The sequence below is a fragment of the Myxine glutinosa genome, chromosome 5, assembly GCF_964187855.1.
Source record: "Myxine glutinosa chromosome 5, kmMyxGlut1.1, whole genome shotgun sequence".
In the NCBI taxonomy this organism is placed as follows: Eukaryota; Metazoa; Chordata; class Myxini; order Myxiniformes; family Myxinidae; genus Myxine; species Myxine glutinosa.
Window position 1 is genome coordinate 115705129 of NC_136265.1, and position 26025 is coordinate 115731153.

General features: G+C 46.5%; 3 protein-coding genes across 6 annotated transcripts in view; 2 read left to right on the top strand and 1 right to left on the bottom strand.

Annotated features, from left to right (window-relative positions):
• ZUP1 (zinc finger containing ubiquitin peptidase 1) overlaps positions 1-19580 on the bottom strand; it is a 133809-nt gene extending 114229 nt beyond the window's left edge. The window contains exons 1-3 of one of the 3 annotated variants that reach the window (XM_068116467.2): positions 19347-19580; positions 17140-17249; positions 15243-15411 (exon numbers count right to left, since the gene is read on the bottom strand). In XM_068116467.2, coding sequence (XP_067972568.1) covers positions 15243-15411; positions 17140-17249; positions 19347-19464 — 397 coding nt within the window. In that variant the 5' untranslated portion in view covers positions 19465-19580. Of the gene's footprint in view, positions 1-15242; positions 15412-17139; positions 17250-19332 lie in introns of all 3 variants that reach the window. The other 2 variants (XM_068116468.2, XM_068116469.2) reach the window with 2 other exon arrangements.
• Positions 1-26025, top strand: part of LOC137427197 (amine sulfotransferase-like) — a 490514-nt gene that overhangs the window by 198461 nt on the left and 266028 nt on the right. The window lies entirely within an intron of this gene.
• LOC137427199 (importin subunit alpha-7) overlaps positions 21198-26025 on the top strand; it is a 57029-nt gene continuing 52201 nt past the window's right edge. The window contains exon 1 of one of the 2 annotated variants that reach the window (XM_068116459.2): positions 21198-21333. In XM_068116459.2, coding sequence (XP_067972560.1) covers positions 21330-21333 — 4 coding nt within the window. In that variant the 5' untranslated portion in view covers positions 21198-21329. The remainder of the gene's footprint in view (positions 21334-26025) is intronic. The other variant, XM_068116457.2, reaches the window with a different exon arrangement.

The window sequence follows — 26025 nt, forward strand, 5'->3', positions numbered from 1 at the left end:
CCACGCCACCTGTGATATAATCCTGTTGTTGACTTCTTGCTGCGACAGACAATCAGTGACATGGTTCTTTTAACAAATAAATCACCAAAGTGTAAAAGAAACTCACCAGATTGATATACCGAGTTAAGAAAGTAAACCGAAGTCAAGGAAAAAAAAATATTCCATATTAAATGCCAAGTCTGTATATGTATATTAGTCCGGCAGCTTTTTTATTTTTATTTTTTATTTTTTTAATTTTTTTTTGTATACAAGATCGAGGCTCGTGAAAGAGCGAACATTAATCACACAGAAAGACAAACAGCCACACAAAACAAATAACATCGGGAGTGGTAGACAAGATGGGGAGAGAGGGGGAAGGACACAAACACAACATTTGAGAGCAGGGACCGAGAGACATGGAGACATCGAGAGAACTGTGGGAGGGACAGGGCTTTGGGGGGGAGGCATGGGAAGGGGGGGGGGGGTGGGAGAGGTATAAAACATATGGACACTGCCAAGACTTCCAGGAAAGAAGTTGGAATTTCAAACAAGGTGGATCTGGGGTGAATTAGTGGGGGTAGAAAAGATCAAGGTTGTTCAAGGATCAAGGATCAAGGTTGATCAAGGTTGATCAAGGATCAAGGTTGTCTCTGCGGCTAAGCTAAATATAGCATAACAATTGTGCATTTTGTGAGGAAAGCACCAAATTTGGCACACTAGTAGACTATCATATGAAAAGATCTGGATATTGGGCCATCTCAGATTCAGAGATTTGATTTTTGCAAGATTTGCAGATTTTGCAGATTTGCAAGCTGAGATTGCAATGCCAGGGACGGCCGACTCCTTCCTGCGAGCTGCCCACGTCACCCGCACAAGAAGAGCTCATCAAATCACTGCAGCGGCACTGCACATCCTGCAACACCGTGCGTATGAACGCCACTGTATGACATATGCTGATGATGCAGAAGACCTGCCTGAGTTCGAAGACCGGTGTCACCAGAGAGGAGAAGACATTCCCAACTTTCAGTACTGGGCAACTGTGCTGGAACTGGAGATGTTGGTACTGGTATATGTGCGTTCTCTGCGGCAGGCTTCATTCACGATGTACCTTGATGCCCTGACGGAACTGGTCCCATGGTTCCATGCCTTAGACCACACACACTATGCCAGGTGGGTCCCTGTTCACCTGAGGGACATGGTTGCGCTCCCAATGAAGCACCCAGATGTAGCCAGAGAATTCAGGGCTGGCAACTTCACTGTACAGAAGACGAAGAAGGTGTTCTCTTCGATCCCAATCGAATCGAAATCTTGCTAAAATCAAATCTCTGAATCTGAGATGGCCCAATACAATATCCAGATCTTTTCATAATATTGTTACAGATCGCGGTTTAAGATGTTAGTTACCGAGCGGTTTGGTATATGACCGCGACCTAACAGGATCCCTGACTCACCCGATTCACCCAGAACTTTGGCCGTATCGCACCACAACTAGTCAATAGGGAAAAGACAAAGGCGACACGGATGTGAAGAAGAAGAAGCAGAAGACAAAAAGGTTGGAAATACCACTAAATTTATTCCTACTATTTACATGCTCAAAGTAACCAAGGAGAAGGAAAGATAATAAAATAATATACAGAAGGATTAGAGACACAGTGCAAATTTTAGCTTACCTACAGACTTAATTAACCCAGGACAGAACAAACTAGAACGGGCACTCGGTAGAGCGCATACCTTCGCCGCAGCTACTGTTCTGTACTTGGCATGGGAGTGTAGGGAACAGAACAGTGAACAGTTTGGTGCTGATTTCATGCAAATCGGATAAGAATTGACCGAGTTATGACAAAAAACGCACATTTTGCAAGGTCGTGACCCCCCTGACCTTTGACCCCCAACCGCTAACAAGGGTAATGTCTTCACTGGGTCATGTCGTATATCACAAGATCGGGCATTGAATTCTGAACATTTTGGCATTAGTTGCATGCCAATTGGATAAAAATTGACCGCGCTATGGTAAAAATACGATTTTGACCTTTTCGTGACCTTGACCTTGACCTTTGAACCGATTGCTCCCAAAATCTAATCAAATGTGTCCCGTATAATAACCAATCATCCCACCAAATTTCATGCAATTCGGTTGAATACTTTTTGAGTTATGCGAATAACATACACACACACACACACACAGACATACAAATAAATACACAGCGATCAAAACATAACCTTCCGCTTTTGCGAAGGTAACAAAAGACACTGACTCACGCGGGGAATTGCAGGAATGGCAGGATGTGGATGGCTGGAGGGAGAGGGAGGTCCAAGGGGGGTCCCGCAGCACAACCGGCGCGTTTAGCAGCCGCCGTTCAGGCCAGGCCCCACGCTGCTGTTTTGGCTGCCGTGTACGTCGCGTGCTTTGCCAGGCCTTGTCCCACTCGTCTGGTCCAAACCCTCAACTCTTTCTTGTTTCTCTCACTCCTCACCACCGACTCCTCACCGCAACCAACTGACCACCGACTCCTTACCACCGCAACCAACGCAACCACTGACCCTCCTCTGGCAACCGACTCAGACCAACTCCTTGTGACCAACTCTCTACTCACTTCCGTTTTGCGCCTTTTATAGCGCCTCCAGCGATTACGCCGCCGGCGCTTTGGACACGCCCATCGGGACGCTCACCTCGGCCCTGGTTGGTCGCGCGACCCTCGGGCTCCGCCCTGGATGACGACGGGCGGGCACGCCCCTCCTCCCCTCTGACGAGGTGGAGACACGCCCTTCTTCTCCGACTCAAAGCACATGGTCAATGGCGGTTATTGGAGGGGAGGTGATTGTGAATCGAGGGCTCAGCAATGACGAGAGGGGATGTAATATGGAAATGGAGGTTTTGGGGATGGGAAGGAAAGGGAGATTTTGGGGATGGGAAGGAAAGGGGATCTATTCTCTTTCACTGGTGCAATGGAGTATTTCAATTAATGGAAGACACAGCCTTACACTAATACACATAATAAGGATATAACTGTCCAAAAAAGATATATCGTGTCCTGCATGTATGTTTTATGGACTAACTACGGGAACGCCCTTTGACCTTTATACAACCACAAACGGAGGGAGGAGGGGTGATATTTTACAACAACCTTTTACAACAACCTTTTACCACAACAACAAAATAAAAAAACATTCTCATATCCACAACACTGCACCCTCCTCCCCTTAGGCACATCCCGGGCCTATAACTTTTACCTTAGTGTGGCACGTAGGTGTAGTTCCCTCTACTTTTAACCTGACCCTGAGTGTGACAGTTTTAAAACATAAATAAATGTGTCCCGCTGCTCCATTGCACCCTGCCTAACAGACTTACGCCCACAGTTAACCGAATTGTGGAATGGTCTTCAAACTATACACTGACGGTGGGAAGCATTATTTACAATGACGCTATTTTTATTTACAAAACTAACCCAGGACCTGTGATTGTTCTTTCTGGGGGGGGAGACAGTCTGCTCTGCATCGACGCACCATTAAAGCACCCAAAAACGCACCAATACACACCCAAGCACCAATCGGTGCAGTCACCATAGTTCATCAGTGTTCCATAAAAATAAAATCAACAACCCCTAACCCTGCAGGTGATCTCTTGCTCTTCGGCTCCCTCTGCTGGTGATTATTATTTGTCTTCCAGATGTTGTCATTTTCATTTTGCTTTGCTTACTGGCGGCCTATTTTCAATAAAGTGTGCCCAATGTGTCCTTTTTATTTGCTTTTATTTATAGCCCACAGGGCCGACTAGTGTGGTTCACCTGTAGGGCATCGGTGCCCTGTGGCCAAGGTCCGCCAGCAAGATGTCGGGCCCTCATGGCCGGTTCCAGCAGAGGGGCCCTGCCCCAACCCATGGGGTCCATAAGTGGTGCTCGGCCACAGGCATGTGGTCCATAATGTGGTGCATCGATGCAGACAGCTGGTTCTGGGAATTTCGGGCGCACAATGGCCGACCCACGCACGCTCCCCTCGGCACCCAATGGCGCACAGGTCATGTGGGAGACAAAAGGGGAAAGACAATTGAGCGAGGGGTAAGGTCACAAGGGTACACATCAATAAGGCAATGCAAGGCGAAATGCGTACGGAGCGCGAAGTGAGAAAGCTCGTCCTTACCGTACGTCACCCCCCTGTCACCTACCCTACCCTTGCCCTTACCCCATATGTACAAAAATCTACACATTTACAAATTCGTCACTACTGTCACGTCTTCCCCATATTTCCCCAATACCAAATTCGTCTCCACAATCCCTCTACTTCAAAATTTGCCATCACCAAATTCACCATCAATCCTCATAAGGAGGCAGAGATGGAACATCAAAGCACAATGTCATACCCACGTCATGATGCGCCTCACATTCCAAAACATTTGCATCAAAAATAATTAAACATGGCATGGTGCGGAGTACCTGTCACCTCAGGTGAGTGGATGCAGATGGTGCGAGGAGACTCCAATCCTAACTATCCTCTAAATGACCTTAACACACTTTACACTACCCGGGGTCTTTCCCTGCCAATCCATTGGCCAACTTACACTACGGGTTCTAAAAACCAATTCCCATTGCCCAAACTGTGGTGCTTCTCAATTTGGGGTCTCACTCCCCCGATTCCTCTCCCGGTGCCTCGCACAATTTCTGGGCTGCGACGTGTAACTCTCCCAGCAGGTCTACCCACCTGCACACCTCCACCACTGTAGTTGCCACCCGAGCTTACCTAGCTCCTCACCCTAACCTAACTAACTGGGGACAGCCCCTCCTGGCTCTGTCACCCCATGGTGCCCGCTGGCACTGGGCTACCCGGGTCCGTCCTCCGGATCCTCGGGCCCCATCCACAACAACTACTACCAGCTCCCAGAGCCCACCTGCGGCCTCACCTGGCCGACATCCTCACAGTGGTGGAGTGCCCAAACCAACTACACACACTAACAGGCTACACGCCCAGCCATTTCCACAACACCAATGCACCCATCCACATACCATTCTGTCACCCGCACCACAGATGCCAATATCCAACCACAATTTACCTGTACCCTCTACCTAACACTTACACTACCCGCCCCGGGTATCCGTGATGGGGGTCCACTCTTCCCCCATTCACACCTTCGCACCATCCACTCCACTCCACAATTTCCACCATTCTCACTCCACGACCATCCATTCCACACAGCCACATACACCTGTTGTTGCACACCTGTGCCCTCACACCTGGTGCCACCTGCACCCTCCTTTCTTCCTGGACCATTTGGTCAACACAACACGCAATCACCACTACTCCCTCATACACTGCTCCACACACCTGTTCAGTTGCACACCTGTGCAATCACACCTGTTCCATTCTCACCTGTTCAATCCTCACACACACGGCATCATCTCAGCTAACTACTACCCTCTGAAACTTGCGCTTCCCAGTCGTCCCTTTAAACTATTGCGCTCCCACGTCATTATCATCCATACTAATCTACCTGCGTCCCCACTACAGGTATCAGTCACTAACTAACCTTAACGTTACCTAATGTCATCTTCGCTAGATCCCTATCAATATCCTAACCCACCCGGGCTAGTTTTCACTGCCATACACCCCATAAGCTAGTGCGCATTTGCCCCACTGTGAGGGATGGTGGATTTGCCATCCCACCACATCGGGGGTCTCTCTATCAATTTTGCTCGTCCAAATCCCAACCAATTCAAAAATTTTCCATTTACTGCCAATTCTATTCACTTTTCTAAATTTCGTTTCAAATCACTACCATCATCATCCGTCTACTTATTACATCCTCTCGGTGCGCCAATTCACATCTACAGCCCGGCTTCGTACAGCCGAGCAATGAACGCGGATTCTTTTGTGCCGGCGGCTGGATGCGTCCCGCATTCGGGGCAGGGGCGGGGGCTTACCCGGGCCGAGATCCCACGCACCACCTCGGCGTGGAGCCATCCAATGTCCCGATCTCGATCTGCCGGCACCTCTCAACAAAACGTGGTCGCTATAACGACCCTTCCTATCCAGCTGCCCGCTCCGCCTAGTGGAGCCCGGCCGCGGCCGTGCCAAGCGAGGCACAGCGTGGATCGCGTACGGCGGTTCTTTCGAAACCGCCGTGGTTCGGATCCCCGCTGATCCTTGCGGCACGCGAAGCTGCCCGACGCGCACCGAGGGCCTGATTCGGCTATAAGTCGTTCTAACCTCCAGCCTGGTTACCGTCGACGCTTCACCTGGACGCTTACATGCATACGCTACCCCTTTCTTGCTCATACATGCAGCTGTTCCCATTCTCCTCGTACCTTTCCTTACACACTTCGGTACACTCATTCCGCTCGCCGACTTGGTCACACACCCGACCACCGAACACTTTGGCACACATTCGTTGGTCGCACACCTCACCAACACACCTCTTCGCGCCCCCTCCTCGGTCACTTCCTCCGTGACAATCACAGGTGTGCTCTCATTCGCACACCCAACCACGTGCCTCACCACCAACTCAAATGTGCCTTCCCACACACGCTCTACCATTCCAGGTGTGCATCCTTCCATTCCAGGTGTACATCCTCGCTCACCTGTCATAACCAACTCACGCTCCGTTTCACTCTCACTACTCTCACCTCCATTCTTGACCGCGCACTCACCCTTACTCTCGACAGCACACTCTTTCCTCATGCACCCGTCCGTTACACACCTTTCTCGCGCACACCCTCCCGTTACATCCTCTGTAACACTCACCACAGGTGTACACTCTCTCGTTACATCCTCTGTAACACTCACCACAGGTGTACACTCTCTCGTTACTTCCTCCGTAACACTCACCACACCGCGCTTCCATGTACCCCCTCGCACACGCGCTTCGACCAACTCCCTCTTGACGGCACACTCACTCCTCGGCGTGCACTTTTTCCTCACACACCCCATGGTCGGACATTCTCGCACACCTCTTTTTTCGCACACCTGACCTGTCACACACTTCACCAACGGCCTTTCACGAACACCCGGATCCAAACCAATCCCCAAGCCGACTGAAGCTTTCCTCACATCATATACATTGCCACTCACCTCCGTACTTCGTCGTCGCACCTCCTCTGCCACCTGCAAACTTTTTATTTGGTTAGTGAGCACCTCATCATGATTTGAACACAGACCTTGTACATATTCCATTACCTCCTCCTGGATTTCTCTCTTAGTTTCTGTCCGTCCCTTCTTAATTTCACTCACCTCTTCTTCCACTTCCTCTAGTTTTTGTTTAACCTCTTTTATTTCTCGGTGCGTCTCCTCAAGTTCGTCCTCTAGGGCTACCGTGACCGTCTCTATGTGCATCCTCACCTGCCGGTCCTTTGTCTCCATTATCTCTGTCACCTCGTCCACCCTCATTGTCAGTTCCTCCAGTACCATCTGACATTGCCTCTGTGTCGCTATTAATTCGTTTTTAATTTCTTTTTGTGTCGCCTTTAACCCTCCGAGTACTGCAGTGTTCCTTTGAACCTGCTCCACTAACTTCGTTTGTCCCTCCGTCAGCTGTTCCACCTCCTCCGTCAGATCTTCTATTCCCCCTTGTAACTTAGCCGTATTATTTCTCACCTCTTTCTCCATACGCTTCTCACCTCGCTTTACCTCCTCGCGTAGCCCCGAGACCTCCTCACCCACACCTCGTCGTATCTCCTCCATCTCCCCCATCTCTTTTGTAGATGCCACCCTCATCTGTCCCAATTCATCCCTCTGAGCATCCAGTTTGGTTTCTACCCCGATTTTCACCTCCTCTATCTGCTCTCCCATTTGTTTGATTTCCCTGGCAGATTGTTCCCCTAGTTCCCGCAATTTGTCCTCCATCCTATTTTCTAGCCCCATTAACCCATTTTTCACCCCCTCTAACTGATTCTCCTGGGCAGCCATTCTGTTTTCCACCCCCGTTAACCCATTCTTTACCTCTTTTATCCCGTTGTCTAACCCCTCAAAATTATTGTCTAACTTCTCACCGGTACCCCTCACTTCGTCCCTCATTACCCCCATTTGGACCCCCATCTCTCCTATTTGGCCCCCCATTTCTCCCATACTGCTTTTCAAACCTCTAATTTGGTCTCCCAATTGCTCACTATTCTTTTCCATAAGGGCCTTCATTTGCATCATAAAAAGGTTCAAATCCACCACTGGCGCTGCTACGGTCGCGGGTGCGGCAAAATTTGGTGCCGCTACACTCACGTGCGCGAGGACGCCATCTTGTGCGCCTGATACTTCCTCAACCACATTGCCAATGTTCTCCTCCTCTCTTTCCTCCACATACATTTCCCCGAGGTCCTGGGTCGATTCTACCCCGTCTATCTCTCCCACCGGCATCCCGTCGCCTTGACCAGCCATGGCGCGATTTCAAAATTCGGGTTTTGCTTTAAACAAAACAAATTTCGGCAGCTCGTAATTTTGACCAAATTTTTTTTTTTTTTTTCTCTATTCGTTTTAAAAATTTGGTTCGGGCCTCGAATCCCACTCCCAGACACCAATTGTTACAGATCGCGGTTTAAGATGTTAGTTACCGAGCGGTTTGGTATATGACCGCGACCTAACAGGATCCCTGACTCACCCGATTCACCCAGAACTTTGGCCGTATCGCACCACAACTAGTCAATAGGGAAAAGACAAAGGCGACACGGATGTGAAGAAGAAGAAGCAGAAGACAAAAAGGTTGGAAATACCACTAAATTTATTCCTACTATTTACATGCTCAAAGTAACCAAGGAGAAGGAAAGATAATAAAATAATATACAGAAGGATTAGAGACACAGTGCAAATTTTAGCTTACCTACAGACTTAATTAACCCAGGACAGAACAAACAAAAGACACTGACTCACGCGGGGAATTGCAGGAATGGCAGGATGTGGATGGCTGGAGGGAGAGGGAGGTCCAAGGGGGGTCCCGCAGCACAACCGGCGCGTTTAGCAGCCGCCGTTCAGGCCAGGCCCCACGCTGCTGTTTTGGCTGCCGTGTACGTCGCGTGCTTTGCCAGGCCTTGTCCCACTCGTCTGGTCCAAACCCTCAACTCTTTCTTGTTTCTCTCACTCCTCACCACCGACTCCTCACCGCAACCAACTGACCACCGACTCCTTACCACCGCAACCAACGCAACCACTGACCCTCCTCTGGCAACCGACTCAGACCAACTCCTTGTGACCAACTCTCTACTCACTTCCGTTTTGCGCCTTTTATAGCGCCTCCAGCGATTACGCCGCCGGCGCTTTGGACACGCCCATCGGGGCGCTCACCTCGGCCCTGGTTGGTCGCGCGACCCTCGGGCTCCGCCCTGGATGACGACGGGCGGGCACGCCCCTCCTCCCCTCTGACGAGGTGGAGACACGCCCTTCTTCTCCGACTCAAAGCACATGGTCAATGGCGGTTATTGGAGGGGAGGTGATTGTGAATCGAGGGCTCAGCAATGACGAGAGGGGATGTAATATGGAAATGGAGGTTTTGGGGATGGGAAGGAAAGGGAGATTTTGGGGATGGGAAGGAAAGGGGATCTATTCTCTTTCACTGGTGCAATGGAGTATTTCAATTAATGGAAGACACAGCCTTACACTAATACACATAATAAGGATATAACTGTCCAAAAAAGATATATCGTGTCCTGCATGTATGTTTTATGGACTATCTACGGGAACGCCCTTTGACCTTTATACAACCACAAACGGAGGGAGGAGGGGTGATATTTTACAACAACCTTTTACAACAACCTTTTACCACAACAACAAAATAAAAAAACATTCTCATATCCACAACAATATGATAGTCCACTAGTGTGCCAAATTTGGTGCTTTCCTCACAAAATGCACAATTGTTATGCTAAGTTGCCCCACTATATATATATATATATATATATATATATTGTTGTGGATATGAGAATTGTGCTTTTTTTTTTGTGTAATAAATTGTAAGATATCACCCTCCTTCCTCCAGTTGTTGTGTATAAAGGTCAAAGGGCGTCCCTTAGTTAGGTCATATACAATCACGTTAGCCAATCATAGATTTCCTCCTTGTTGGTAGTTATTTCCTTATTGTGTGTATTAGGTTAAGGCTATGTCATCCATTAACTAATACTGCATTGCACCGAAGTGAAACAAGGTAGTATCCCCTTTCAATTTCCCCAGAACCTCCATGGATTCCCCTTTCCTCAATTGCCAACTGCATTGAGCGGTTCACTGAATTCTGCTGCATCTGTGGGTTGTGGTTGTTTTCGCTGCAAGACTCCATTAGCCACGAGGTCATCTCGGAGCCGAAGGTGGGAGGAGTCGGCCCAGCACCGGGAACAAGGCGTGGCCTTGCCAACACCTCCTCTAAGGGCGGGATCGGTGAGCCCTCGCGACCAATCAGGGCCGAGGCGACCTCACCGATGGGCGTGTCCTGGAGGCCGGCGGCTGGATCGCCGGAGTCGAGATATAAGCGCGCGCGGAAGCCTTTGTGAGAGGGAGGGGAGATATATGGCGAAGAGAGCGAACCATTAAGCATTGAGAGAGAGAGAGAGTCCTGAGAGCAAGCGTTGAGAGAGAGTCCTGAGAGCAAGCAAGAGCAGTACCACGCAGCTCCGACCCGTTACCCCGCGGGAACCAGGATCGGTGGCATCGGTGGCCGTCGAGGTCCAGCCCGACGTCCCGTGCGGGGTCAAGCTCCAGCCAGCTCCGTGCCTTCCTCTCCCTCCAGCCATCCACCTCCTGCCATTCCTGTCATCATCCCCTGTGTAAGTGTGCTTGTAGTCTGTCTTTATCTTGTCCTTGGGGTATAAGTTAAGCCTGTTTAGATAAGCTAGCATTTTCACTGTCCGCTTCTTCTTCTGTTTTTACTTTATTATCCTTCCTTCTCCTTGGTTCCTTTCATTGTGTAAACTAGGGCATGCCCGTACTATATCTATATCTAAAATTATATCCCCCCCCTCTATTTACATGAAATGGTTTGGTCCAAAGCGAACGGCTTGCGAGTGGTGACAATCCCCCCCCTCTATTTACATGCAATGGTTTGGTCCAAAGCGAACGGCTTCCGGAGTTTGGTAAAGAAATCGCCATCGCGTGCACAAACGCGCAGGAAAGCGAATGAATCGCAAATTCGTTTTTATTAGTTTTAAAACTTTATTAAAACATAGTTTAACGCCAACATAGTTTGCAAACGTGAAATAAATGAATACGCTCTCAAATGTGCCATCCGAGGCAGAGTGTGGCCGCCACGTTCGGCACACGCGATCGTTCGCTGCTCTCTGATTGGTTGAATCGTTTTTTGGACATAGCTCGGTAAGTAATTGTCCGATTAATATGAAACCTTGAAAAGGCACATCCTCGGGTCCCCAGCAATATACCTGGCAAGTTAAAAGTATATCGGACCCGTGGTTGTCGAGAAACAGCGGTCACAGACAAACAGACGTACAAACGTACAAACGTACAGACAGAGATTACTGGAATTATAGATAGATAATAGTAATAAATATAGTAGCATTTCCAACCCTTTTGCCTTCGTCTTCCTCTTTTTTTTTTTTTTTTTTTTTTTTTTTTTTTTTTTTTTTTTTTTTTTTTTTTTTTTTTTTTTTTTTTTTTTTTTTTTTTTTTTTTTTTTTTTTTTTTTTTTTTTTTTTTTTTTTTTTTTTTTTTTTTTTTTTGTATACAAGATCGAGGCTCGTGAAAGAGCGAACATTAATCACACAGAAAGACAAACAGACACATAAAACAAATAACATCGGGAGCGGTAGACAAGATGGGGAGAGAGGGGGAAGGACACAAACACAACATTTGAGAGCAGGGACCGAGAGACATGGAGACATCGAGAGATCTGTGGGAGGGAGAGGGCTTTGGGGGGGAGGCATGTGAAGGGGGGGAGGCATGTGAAGGGGGGGAGGCATGTGAAGGGGGGGGGGGTGGGAGAGGTATAAACATATGGACACTGCCAGGATTTCCAGGAAATAAGTTGGAATTTCAAACAAGGTGGATCTGGGGTGAATTAGTGGGGGTAGAAAAGATCAAGGTTATGGATGGGGGAAGATAAGAGATGGTGGTGAACAGCTGTTTTAAAGACCTGGAGGGAGGAGAGGGATTGAAGGGAGTGTGGGAGTTTGTTCCACAGGCGGGAGAAAAGAGGAATGAAAGAGTGAAGGTGAGCAGAGAGCCGAGATTTCGGCAGTTTCTCTTCTTCACATCCTTGTCGTTTTGGTGATTTCCCAATTGAATACCGGTGGCACGATTTGGCCAACGTTTAAGGAATCGGGTCTAGTCTTGGTAAACGGCTCACGCCGCAGTTCGCTTCGCACGGCGCAACATCCATTACGCTGCGGCCGTGAGCGGGGGGTGTTCCTTCGCGTACCGGGAAGCGCTGGTATTTAGGTCATAGGACATGTGGGCCTAAAACCCTACCCAGCGCCGACCGGGCGTGGCGTCATACCCCCGGGACCACGTCGGTCAGTAACAGACGAGGGGCTTAATCCCCCCTCGATAACGGGAACCGAGGCCGACGTCGGGTTCCGTAACAATTGGTGTCAGGAGTGGGATACGGACCTGAAGCGCTTAGCGCGCTCAAATTACGAGTGGCCCGAGATTGTATTTTAACATCCTAAATTTAACATCGTGCCATGGATAGTCAAGGCGACGGGATAGCGGTGGGGGAATTAGAGGGTGTAGAGTCGACCCAGGACCTCGGGGAAATATATGTGGGAGAAAGGGAAGAGGAGAGCAATGAAGATCTGGTTGCAGAGGCTTCAGGTGCACAAAATGGCGCTCTCGCGCACGTGGTTGTGGAGGCGCAAAATGGCGCTTCGCACGTGGTTGCGGCAGCCGAGCCCGAGATGCCAGAGTACATGCGAGTCTTTATGATTCAAATGATGGCAAAAATGGATGCCCAAAGTGATAAATCCACCCGAGAGCGAAGAGAAATGGGTGGCCAGATGGAAGATGGGTTAAACAATTTGAGGAATGACATGGGCAATCAAATCGGGGGATTGAGAGACGGGTTAAGTAATATGGGAAATCAAATAGGGGAATTGAGGAATGATATGGGAAGCCAAATCGGGGGGCTCGAGGGAAAAATTGGGGGGCTAGAAGCCAAATTTGGGGGTTTAGACAATAAATTTGAGGGTTTAGACAACAACTTTGAGGGTTTAGACAATAAATTTGAGGGGTTAGACAACGGGATAAAAGAGGTAAAGAATGGGTTAACGGGGCTAGAAAATAGGATGGAAGACAAATTGCGGGCAATAGGGGAGCAATCCACCCGGGAAATCAAACGGATGGGGAACCAGATAGAGGAGGTGAAAATCGGGTTAGACACTAAACCAGATGCGCCAGAGATGAGTCCAGATGAGTAGATGAGTCGAGACGATCTTCAGAGAGAGACGGGAGACGCGTCCTGAGATGAGCCAGAGAAGCGGCAGATGAGCATCAGCCTTGAAATCCACCACCACCAGCTTGGAGCCACGCAGCTTTGACTCCGCCAGGGTGCTCGTATTACGGCAGCCCGCACGACCGCAGCTAGGGCGTTGACGGCGGCTGCTGAACGTGCCGATCAAGGAAGGGCAGCGGCTGCTGACTCCCGGGCCGACCATGCTCCGGTTCGAGCGGAGCGTTCCTCTCCTTCCAGTCCTTCCATTCCTGCCTGCAATTTCCCCATTTGTGTGAGTTTGCTCGTAGTCTGTTTTGTGTGTCTTGTCCTGGGGTATTAATTAAGACTGCATAGGTAAGCTAAGGTGCACTGTGTCCGCTTCTTCTTCTTCTGTTTTTACTTTATTATCCTTCCTTCTCCTTGGTTCCTTTCATTGTGTAAATAATAGTAATAAATATAGTAGCATTTCCAACCCTTTTGCCTTCGTCTTCCTCTTCTTCACATCCTTGTCGTTTTGGTGATTTCCCAATTGAATACCGGTGGCACGATTTGGCCAACGTTTAAGGAATCGGGTCTAGTCTTGGTAAACGGCTCACGCCGCAGTTCGCTTCGCTCGGCGCAACATCCATTACGCTGCGGCCGTGAGCGGGGGGTGTTCCTTCGCGTACCGGGAAGCGCTGGTATTTAGGTCATAGGACTTGTGGGCCTAAAACCCTACCCAGCGCCGACCGGGCGTGGCGTCATACCCCCGGGACCACGTCGGTCAGTAACAGACGAGGGGCTTCATCCCCCCTCGATAACGGGAACCGAGGCCAACGTCGGGTTCCGTAACAATATATATATATATATATATTGATAAAATTAATGTTTTTAATCGAGTTCGTTTGGAGGACATCTGATGGAGAAGCTTTTCTGAATGTTGCCAAGACGTCTGGCCTGTTTTCCATTCTCATTGTAATCTACATGTCCTGTTGATCTTATCTGCATTTGATACCCTGACTTGCAGATGTTTGCTCGCCCTCTTTAACCCCTCCGAAGGTCAAAATGAGATTAGGCAGGGCATCGTTAACGATTGAGTTAATATGCAACTTCACCCTGCCTTTGTTTGACTTGTTTTCGATCTATCACAGAAGGAGAAGGAATGTCACAAATGTAACTTGAAAGGACTGTCTGGTAATTGCAACCTGAGGGGGATGGGCTCACCATCTGTCTTTCCTGTGTTCACATAGTAATCTTGGTACCAAGCTCTGTAAATAAATATTTCAAGAGATGATTCTATGAACCTTTGTATCAGGTGGTCTTTTTGGGTAAGACCCTTGAGTTTTCCCCTCCACAGTTACACGAGTTATTTGTGTCCTTCATGACATTCTTTAAAACAGTGTTTCCTGATTGGAATGATTTTCAATTTTGTTTGACTGCCAGATGTGCAGATGGTGTAAAAACAATGATCTGACTCCTCTCTGCGCATGTGCGATCGGGACGGCATCAGAGCCAAAGTACTGTTAAACTACAGCTTCATTTTTCGATTCATGTTCAAAATATAACATTCAATTGAAATAAAGTTGTTCCTCGATCATAAACCGACATTTGTAGACAGAGACAGATAGACAGATAAAGTGAACAAATCGGTTAACCCCGGCTTTCACTTCACGTGTATGGGTTTAACAAGTTGTTTAACGCAACACTGATATTTCCTAGATATTCATCAACACGGTCCGTTAGCCAAGAGGGAACATGACATGAAATATATTGTTTTTAAATTTTGTAATGTTACAGCAACAAACCTTTTTTGCCGTTATTAAAGAATCAAACAAATGGTAAAAGAAGTTGGGTTTCAATGTTTCAACAAAAACTTTCAACGAAACGTTTCGAAAAGCACAACGCATTAGAATGGACCACACGCGCAGATCGACGAGAAGCCCACCGTCCGTGCGCGAAGCTCCATCGTCGATTCCTTCGGCGAGGCTTTCCAGCAATTGAGATCGTCGATTATGAAACTCCGAGGGAGTCATGACCCCCCTGGCAACCTCCCGTTCCATTTGCGTCACCTCTTGGTGGACAAAACTGCCCGATCCATCGAGACCATATTGACGCTGTCCAAACCACGAACAAACAGTCAAGAAAAACCCTCGACACATCCAAAACATTACTCAGTTGAACACGAATGCATTGCTCCCGAACACTCATCCACACAAAAACGCTTCCCACATCTTCACTCGGCGCGACTCCATTTATCTTGGTATTCTTTTATCTTTTTCTGATCTTTCCACAGATTTTCTTGTGCCAAGTATTTCATTTACAGATATGTTAATGAGAAATAAATCTTCCGATTCAAAATGAGTTTATTCAGTGGCTTTTTTTTTGTATACAGAATAACCCCCGCTCGAGCGGGGAAAATGGCCTTAAAACGATCATTCATTCATTCATTCATTCACAGAAGCGAGGCTCGTGTAAGGGCTAACACATTGAACATGAAAACATGCACAGACACATCAAACATACAATAAAGGGAGCGGGAGACAAGAGGGGGAGAGAGAGGGAAGCACACAAGCACAACAGTAGAGAATAGGGACGTCGGTAGATCTGTGGAAAGGGGAGGGCTGGGGGTGGAGGACGGGGTACACAGTATAAAGCTAATGAACACTATTTAGGAAAATTAGGAATTAGGAAAAACGTAATGGAATTTGTTTTGCCCATCGTATGGACGCATTCACAAAATCATCGATAAACTACAGAGTTCAATGTTCATGGAATACCTTACCACGCGTTGATAAAACAAGGACAGGGGCGGGGTCTGTGAGCGGCAAATTTGATTGGTCAATATGATGCAAAATGCCGTAATATTTTGTCCAACTACAGCTAGATGGAAGGGTTCTGAAAGTGACAAAAATGTGATTTGTGTTCTAGAGTTCAAGTATATGATTCAATTGAAATAAAATAAAGATGTTAAACGTCGTAGAAAAATATATATTCCGGAAGTTTACAGACGTTGATGCCACGCCTTATACACCACCTTATCGAGCACATTTGTGCCTGTTGTTTGTGTCCTTTATAACATCCTTAAAACAGTAAGTTTCCTGTTTGGAATGATTTTCAATTTTGTTTGACTGCCAGACAGGCAGTCAGAGTAAAAAAAAAATCACAATCATCTCTGCGCATGTGAGATCAGGACGAATTCAGAGCCAAAGTTCTGCTACACTACAGGTTCGTTTTCCGATTCGTGTTCAAAATACAACATTCAATTGAAACGGAGTTGTTCATCGATCATGAACCGACGGTTGTGGATGGAAGAAGCGAAGCAATTGCTTAAGCCTCTTTTTGCTTCACGTGCGCGGGGTAATAAGCGATTTGATACAGGTTAGGTCAACAATGGTACAACAGCATCGCCAACCAGTTTCCTGAAAATATTCCAGAATGGGGAAAAGATTCCGAGTTTGGTTGAAAAAAAACCCAAAAAACCAGGCAAACATGAAGAGGAGGTAAACATATGAAGGTTCGCTTTTCATGTCGCTTTGCATTCATTCTATAGATGTTGGATTAGCTGGGAGTTTAAGCTTGCACCACGCCAGCACACAGACAACCATTGCACAATTCTCGGACAAGTCCACAGAAACTGCCACCGCAATCACTAAATCGAAAAGTAGGGGATTTGTAAGCATTTCCCAGCAAACTGGCAGGATGAACGGTTTATGGTTAAGATCAAATAACCAAATAGTAAGACAGTAAATAACACTTTTTATATTGTTAAAGTAACCTTCAGTAAACAAGTGCGATTACAAACATGGCATGATCACTCAACGACCTTGGGATAATATGCAGACCTGGAGACGAAGAAAATCTTCCTTCTCTCGCATTTCAGCCTCATGGCGATTCTGAACCTCCTCCGCATGTAAAGCTTCGGCCAACAACTGATCTGAACATGATGGCACCTCTGCACCAAACACAAATGTGTGGAAATATTCAGGTGACAAGAAAGTCAAAATGTGCATCAAATAAAATACTCCTAAGGGCACCGCTTTGAGGAACATATAATTATTAAGGTTTGCATTCCTTCCATCATGAAGGGAGCAGTCACATGACCACACTTGGTACACGGCGACCACCCCTCGGGCACAGTCACATGACCACACTTGGTACACGGCGACCACCCCTCGGGCACAGTCACATGACCACACTTGGTACACGGCGACCACCCCTCGGGCACAGTCACATGACCATGCTTGGGTCACGACGACCACACGCAGGACACAGTCACATGACCACACTTGGTACACGGCGACCACCCCTCGGGCACAGTCACATGACCACACTTGGTACATGGCGACCACCCCTCGGGCACAGTCACATGACCACACTTGGTACACGGCGACCACCCCTCGGGCACAGTCACATGACCATGCTTGGGTCACGACGACCACACGCAGGACACAGTCACATGACCACACTTGGTACACGGCGACCACCCCTCGGGCACAGTCACATGACCACACTTGGTACACGGCGACCACCCCTCGGGCACAGTCACATGACCATGCTTGGGTCACGACGACCAGACACAGGACGCAGTCACATGACCACACTTGGTACATGGCGACCACCCCTCGGGCACAGTCACATGACCATGCTTGGGTCACGACGACCAGACACAGGACACAGTTACATGACCACACCCATCTAATGAGGATGGAATCCCAGGTTCATACTTCATATCACGTCCATACACACTATACAGTACTGTATGACGTCGTTTTGTACATTGTCTTACACTACTCCTACATGTAATTAAATGTACAACTGCCTTCAAGTTCTTTGAGTTCAGAAACTACATCAATACCTGTCTATCCTTACCTCAAGAACCATTTCTAACATCTGAATCCCTCATTAACTTCAACTGGCACCACACAACTAACATTTAAATATCTCGTTAACTTTAACCATCACCACACAACTAACATTTAAATCCCTTAATAACTTTAACTAGCACCACACAACTAACATTTAAATATCTCGTTAACTTTAACCATCACCACACAACTAACATTTAAATCCCTTAATAACTTTAACTATCACCACACAACTAACATTTAAATCCCTTGTTAACTTTAACTAGCACCACACACAACTATCATTTAAATCCCTCGTTAACGTTAACTAGCACCGCACAACTAACATTTGAATCCCTTGTTAACTTTAACTAGCACCACACACAACTATCATTTAAATCCCTCGTTAACGTTAACTAGCACTGCACAACTAACATTTAAATCCCTCATTAACATTTAACATTAACATTTAAATCATTTTAACATTTAAAATGAAATTAACATTTAAATTTAACGTTAACAACATAACTAACATTTAAATCCCTCAATTTAAAACTATCATTTTAATCCCTCGTTAACTTTAACTAGCACCACACAACTATCATTTTAATCCCTCGTTAACTTTAACTAGCACCACACACAACTAACATTTAAATCCCTTGTTAACTTTAACTAGCACCACACACAACTATCATTTAAATCCCTCGTTAACTTTAACTAGCACCACACACAACTATCATTTAAATCCCTCGTTAACGTTAACTAGCACCGCACAACTAACATTTGAATCCCTTGTTAACTTTAACTAGCACCACACACAACTATCATTTAAATCCCTCGTTAACGTTAACTAGCACTGCACAACTAACATTTAAATCCCTCATTAACATTTAACATTAACATTTAAATCATTTTAACATTTAAAATGAAATTAACATTTAAATTTAACGTTAACAACATAACTAACATTTAAATCCCTCAATTTAAAACTATCATTTTAATCCCTCGTTAACTTTAACTAGCACCACACAACTAACAGTTAAATATTTCGTTAACTTTATCTAGCACCGCACAACTAACAGTTAAATCCCTCGTTAACTTGAACTAGCACCGCACAACTAACTTCCGAATCCCTCGTATTGGAGATCATCATGGTTACTTTTATGAGCCTACGGAACAAAGGTTCATCACCGTTCCGACCTAACCATGGCACTGAGTGGGGCTTTTCTCGAGGTCCGAGTGCAGCTGCACATGTTGTTGAAGGCCATCGAAATCCGAGAACGAAACGCCGCACAGCGGACAAACTCGTTCAACCTCGTTCATCGTATTCGTACTGAACAACGTATTCACCGGTACTTCCTGTCCTCTTCACCTTCTTGAGTGTTCTTCCAAATACAGCAATGGTGAATACTACCTTAAAGTTAAATAATATGCACATCGTGTCTGTAATTTTATTCAAAAGATTGAAGGGAATAAATAACAACAAGCCAAACATGAAAATCTAGCGCTAACCTTACCACCAGGGCCAACAAGCAATGTATCAATAATGCTTTTAAGGCCAGCATTAAGGCCTGTCTTTTTTATAATAAAAAAGGTTTAAAAAATCAAACATTTAAACAGCCTTGGACGTGCACCTTGACCCCACGGCCAAGGCACACCGTCTATCAAGACTGTCCCAGTAGCATACACATGCACCTCAACCCAAAGCAAAGGCTGAAGCACATGGTCATTCAAAACACAGCATCCTGACCCCGAAGGGCCACAATGCATGGTCATACAATTGGACCCCTCCTCCATAGGAGTGAGCCCACCTGACCATTTGATGTGAGCCAAAAGGCCGAGCATTGCAGCAATAATAATACGCGTATGAAATTCAGTGTGAAGGTCCAGTAATGTTGTTTAGTTTGTCATTATCAAATAGTCAGTGTTATTGCACCATTTGTAACTATATTAGGATTTTTTATCACTTCCTGAACTGACGAACAGTAACAAGTATCAGGATCCCCTTGGGTGAAGCCATAAGCTATAGTACGTATCTCCAATAGTTTGTGAATTTGCCGTTGTTACAAACTGTCGTTGTGTGTGCGTGCGTGTGTAAGGTGTTTGTGCGTGTGTAAGGTGTGTGTGTAAGGTGTTTGTGCGTGTGTAAGGTGTTTGTGCGTGTGTAAGGTGTTTGTGCGTGTGTAAGGTGTGTGTGTGTGTATGTGTAAGGTGTGTGTGCGTGTGTGTGTGTGTGTAAGGTGTGTGTATGTGTAAGGTGTGTGTGTATGTGTAACGTGTGTGTGTAAGGTGTGTATGTGTAAGGTGTGTGTGTGTTTGTGTAAGGTGTGATTGTGTAAGGTGTATGTGTAACTGTAAGGTGTGTGTGTGTAAGGTGTGTGTGATTGTGTAAGGTGTGTATGTGTAAGGTGTGTGTGTGATTGTGTAAGGTGTGATTGTGTAAGGTGTATGTGTAACTGTAAGGTGCGTGTGTGTAAGCAGTGTGTGATTGTGTAAGGTGTGTATGTGTAAGGTGTGTGATTGTGTAAGATGTGATTGTGTAAGGTGTGTATGTGTAAGGTGTGTGTGTATGTGTGCGCGTTTGTAAGGTGTGTTAGCAGGGGCGGATCCAGGGGGGGTGCATGGGGTGCGCACCCCCCCCCCCCCCCTTCGATCCAGGATGAGGGTGCAGGCGGTGCGAATCTGCTGAACTGTTGGACCAGGGAAGAACACAAGGAATTGCAGAAACTTCCAAGAACGCACGAAATGCCGTTTCTGACGATCAATTTTTTAAAAATTTATTGCATGGGGGGGACCACCAGACTGTCCCCCTTTACCCCCCCCCCAGCGCTATGGTTTCATGCATTTCCCCCCCTCCGTCAAAAAAAATCCTGGATCCGCCCCTATGTGTGTGATGTAAAATGAACACATCCTGTGAGATAACAGGATGTGACGTTTGTAAGGTGAGCACGTCCTTACTTTTTATTGGTGACATCCAATCAAAGTGATAATTGGAGGTCGCTGTGTTTACTGTCGAAAGATGACGTAATGATCACGTGCCCGTGATCGCTGATTCTACATCCGGGTAACGAACGCACCGGCCCCGCCATTTTGAAGGATAGGGGGCGAGACGAGGAATTGAATTTCAATCCTTTTCGTCAAGGCTGCACTCCACCTGTGATCTTCTTCTCACCGTGACCACGGCAGCCATGGGTGCGTTCTGGACCTGCATCACCATTTTCTGTTGGCGGAATCGCTGATCCGTGGGCCAATTCCGATCGATACGAGCGTTAGGCCTAACAACGACTAACAACGGCACGGCATTATTGGGCACATCTCACGGGGAGGTGAATCTCTTTGTGGGTCAGGTGTCAGGTGTCAGGTGTCAGGTGTCAGCCGTGTGCAGCCGTGTGCAGCCGTGAGATTGGGGTTGAAATCAGAAACGAGCGGAGAATTGTGCTTTGTGGTGGTTGTTGTGGTGGTTGTTGTGGTGGTTGGGTCGGTGGTTGTGGTGGTTGGGTCGGTGGTTGTTGTGGTGGTGGTTGGGTCGGTGGTTGTCGGTGGTTGGGTCGGTGTTTCGAGAATGTGCGACTGGGTGAGCGGTGGTTCTGGTTGCAACTCGAGGAGGGAATTCCTGAAACGGAGGAGAGTTCAAGGGAGGGAATTTGGGGACTAATTGCAATTGGGATTTGGGGGACTTTGTGGAAGGTTTGAATAAACAGAGAATCGCACCGGGACATGTGATGCACAACGAACCTCTGGAATCGTACAGTAGTAATAAATACACCATGACCATAAAACTAAAAGGGTATGTGGTGTTTATCATGGGGAATATGCTATATAGTGCAGGAGGGTGTACTGTACGCGTGACTAACCCGATTGGTGTATACTGTATGATTGACTAACCCGATTGGTGTATACTGTATGATTGACTAACCCGATTGGTGTATACTGTATGATTGACTAACCCGATTGGTGTATACTGTATGATTGACTAACCCGATTGGTGTATACTGTACGAGTGCCTAACCCGATTGGTGTATACTGTACGAGTGCCTAACCCGATTGGTGTATACTGTACGAGTGACTAACCCGATTGGTGTGTAATGTACGAGTGACCCAATTGGTGTATACTTCACGAGTGACTTACCCGATTGGTGTGTAATGTACGAGTGACTTACCCGATTAGTGTGTACTGTATGAGTGACTAACCCGATTGGTGTGTACTGTACGAGTGCCTAACCCGATTGGTGTGTACTGTATGAGTGACTCACACTATTGGTGTGTACTGTACGAGTGACTTACCCGATTGGTGTATACTGTACGATTGACTAACCCGATTGGTGTATACTGTATGAGTGACTAATCAGATTGTCGTTTACTGTACGAGTGCCTAACCTGTTTGGTGGATGAGTTGGATCGGTGACGAGCACAAGCAGATTAGATTTTGGTTCAGGTCCGAATCCAGATCCGGCTTATCAGTTTGATACAAAACGTAAACTGTTCTCCAGGCGGAGGTATGCTCTTTACTGAGTGCCGTTCTTGTTTAATAAATTAATTATTTTATGATTATTATTTATTTATTTTAATTGCACAATTAAACAAGCATTCTGAGTATTGCGCTGCAATACATGTCCCCTACCAAAGTTCAAAGTGCCATAACTTTGTCAAAAATGATCGAATATGCAAATTTATGCATGGTTGATGCTGGTTTTCAAACTTGATCTGAGTTATGCTGAGACACGTGTGTACAAAATTTTGTTGAAATCAGCCAATGTTTGGTGGAGTTATCGCACGAAACCAAAGTGTGACAGACGAACCTCATTAAATATGCAAATGTATGCAGGTTGAATGTGGGCGCGGATGATGTGAGACCGGGTTATCCTGACTGGGTTATCCTGACCGGGTTATCCTGACCGGGTTATCCTGACCGGGTTATCCTGACCGGGTTATCCTGACCGGGTTATCCTGACCGGGTTATCCTGACCGGGTTACCCTGACCGGGTTATCCTGACCGGGTTATCCTGACCAGGTTTTCCGCCGACCGTGGAAGCTAGGTTACTTAAGACGCGTACTGTGTATACTGCTAAGAGGGCAGAGTATCAGATACATATTTAAAGAGTATTCACGCAGATTATACGCACAGAAGCATATGGTAAAGTGACACTCCAACCTCCCGAGATGTATTGTTGATTTATTGGTAAACTATGTGAATTCAATGTATTCTTGCCTGATATGAAGAATTGTGTCAATGGAAACAAAATTCAGTGAAAACGTTTTTGACTTGATGCTTATTCTAGGAAAGCATTTTAAAGAACAGTCCACGATTACAGCATATTGTACACAAGGAATATTAACAGCTTTGACTTACCGCACTCCAAATTATAGTCGAGAAAACTGTTGGGGAAATTACCAAGGGTTATTTAATAATAATAATAATAATAATAATAATACATTTATTTTATATAGCGCTTTTCAAGAAGCCCAAAGACGCTTTGACAGAGTACAAAAAACAAGTGCAAAAAGACAAAAATAAATAGGTAAATAATCAAAGCAAAAGGAAGGAGAAGAAGAGATAGTCAGGGGTTATTTACCTACAGGTTCTGAATCGTTCCCAATCACTAATTACCTCAGGACGGGCTCACCTGTGATTCGCACTCGGGACTTCGATTTATACACCTCGCAGACAGGTCAGCAGAAGCACGAGAAAATACGTTGGTTTTTCAAGATCAATGATCGATGTTCAATCGATCGATCGATCGATCGATCAATGATCAATGAATGATCAATGATCGATTTTTTTTTTTCTTTTCAAGATCAATGATCGATGTGTATATATATATATATATATATATTGCTCGGCTTGGCTCCGCCCCTCCTGAAAGAGCGCGCTGTGTCGCGCTTTTGACGTTCGCGAGACGAGGCTGAGGGCACGAGCTGTGGCTTTTTTTTTTTTTTTTTTTTTTTTTTTTTTTTGTATACAAGATCGAGGCTCGTGAAAGAGCGAACATTAATCACACAGAAAAGACAAACAGACACACAAAACAAATAACATCGGGAGCGGTAGACAAGATGGGGAGAGAGGGGGAAGGACACAAACACAACATTTGAGAGCAGGGACCGAGAGACATCGAGAGAACTGTGGGAGGGAGAGGGCTTTGGGGGGAAGGCATGGGAAGGGGGGGGGGGGTGGGAGAGGTATAAAACATATGGACACTGCCAAGACTTCCAGGAAAGAAGTTGGAATTTCAAACAAGGTGGATCTGGGGTGAATTAGTGGGGGTAGAAAAGATCAAGGTTTTGGATGGGGGAAGATAAGAGATGGTGGTGAACAGCTGTTTTGAAGACCTGGAGGGAGGAGTGTGATTGAAGTGAGTGTGGGAGTTTGTTCCAGAGGCGGGAGAAAAGAGGAATGAAAGAGTGAAGGTGAGCAGAGAGCCGAGATTTCGGCAGTTTAACCATCAGAGGGTGGCTGGCAGATCTTGTGCGACCTGTAGGAATATTTGGGGGACAGAGCACAAAGAGAGCTGGGGGAGCAAGGCCGGAGAGGAGTCGGTAGAAGACAGAAAGACCACCTACCTACCTGCCTGCGGTGAGTGAGTGAAAGGCCCTCAGAGATAGCTTCATCGCGGGAGATTCCAATGATTCTGAAAGCTTTGGATTCAACAGCGTGAAGCCGAGCCAGGTGTGAGGCAGGAGCACCAGCCCATAGGGGAGAACAGTATTCCATTGAGCTGCGGATGAAAGCCTTGTATGTGGTGAGGAGCTCAGGTGTGCCTAGGAAGGACTTCGCACGACGGAGGATGCCCAGTCGGCGACTGGCTTTGGAGGCCAGCTTGGAAATGTGGTTTTCCCAAGAAAGATCATGGCAGATGGTGAGACCCAAAAGCTTGAGCGACAGAACTTCTTGTTTGAGGAGAACTCTAGAATAAACAAAGTGCCATAACTTTGTCAAAAATGATAGAATATGCAAATTTATGCACGGTTGATGCTGGTTTTCAAACTTGATCTGAGGTATGCTGAGACACATGTGTGTCACGCCTCGCCTCGTTGATAAGCCCGCAAGGTCGCTCTGTGCAGCGGCCTGCACGTATTGCACTGTGTGAATTATATAAATTATTACCCACTCGCGGTCTGAGGTACTGGCGATTCAAGAGATATCCTTTTTTTTGTTTGTTTAATTAACGATATCTGCCAAACCACGTGCCCTATCGCAAATTCCAAAATGACATTTTAGTAGACTGACATGCTGAACAGATTTGTGAAGTTTCCCCTCGATTGGATCAAAAATGAGAGAGGAGCTCGGTTTTAAAGGTTCATGCTTAAAAACGGCATAACTCTGAAACCATGTGATGCATGACGTCATGCTCGCTGACTTTTTTGTTCGTCACGGGTATGCGATTCTGCCTGCAAAGTTTGGCCTCGATCTGTTCAGCCGTTGCAGAGAAAAAGGGGTTTTCGTGTTTTCACGAAAAACAATACGGCGGCCGAACCACGTGACCTGTGACGTCATAATTACCATTAAAATATTCTACAGACCGAGTCCCTCCTACGGTGAAAATTTGATCTCAATCGGTCCAATTATTGCAGAGAAATTGGTTTTTTAAGGAAATTAAAACTTAAAATGGCACTGAGTTAAGGATCATCAGAATTATCAGAATTCCCAAAGTTCAAAGTGCCATAACTTTGTCAACAATGATCGAAACGTCGTGAAGTTCGAACTTGTTCTGTAACTTATCATGAGGAAACCATGTGCCAAGTTTGAAATCATTAGCATTAAGCGTTTAGAAAAAAAGTCCGGAAAACTGTTCTTTGCGTGACGGACTGACGGACGGCGTGCAAACCTATAGTCCCCTCCGGTGTGCACCGGTAGGGGACTAACAAGCTATTATTGCACACCAACTG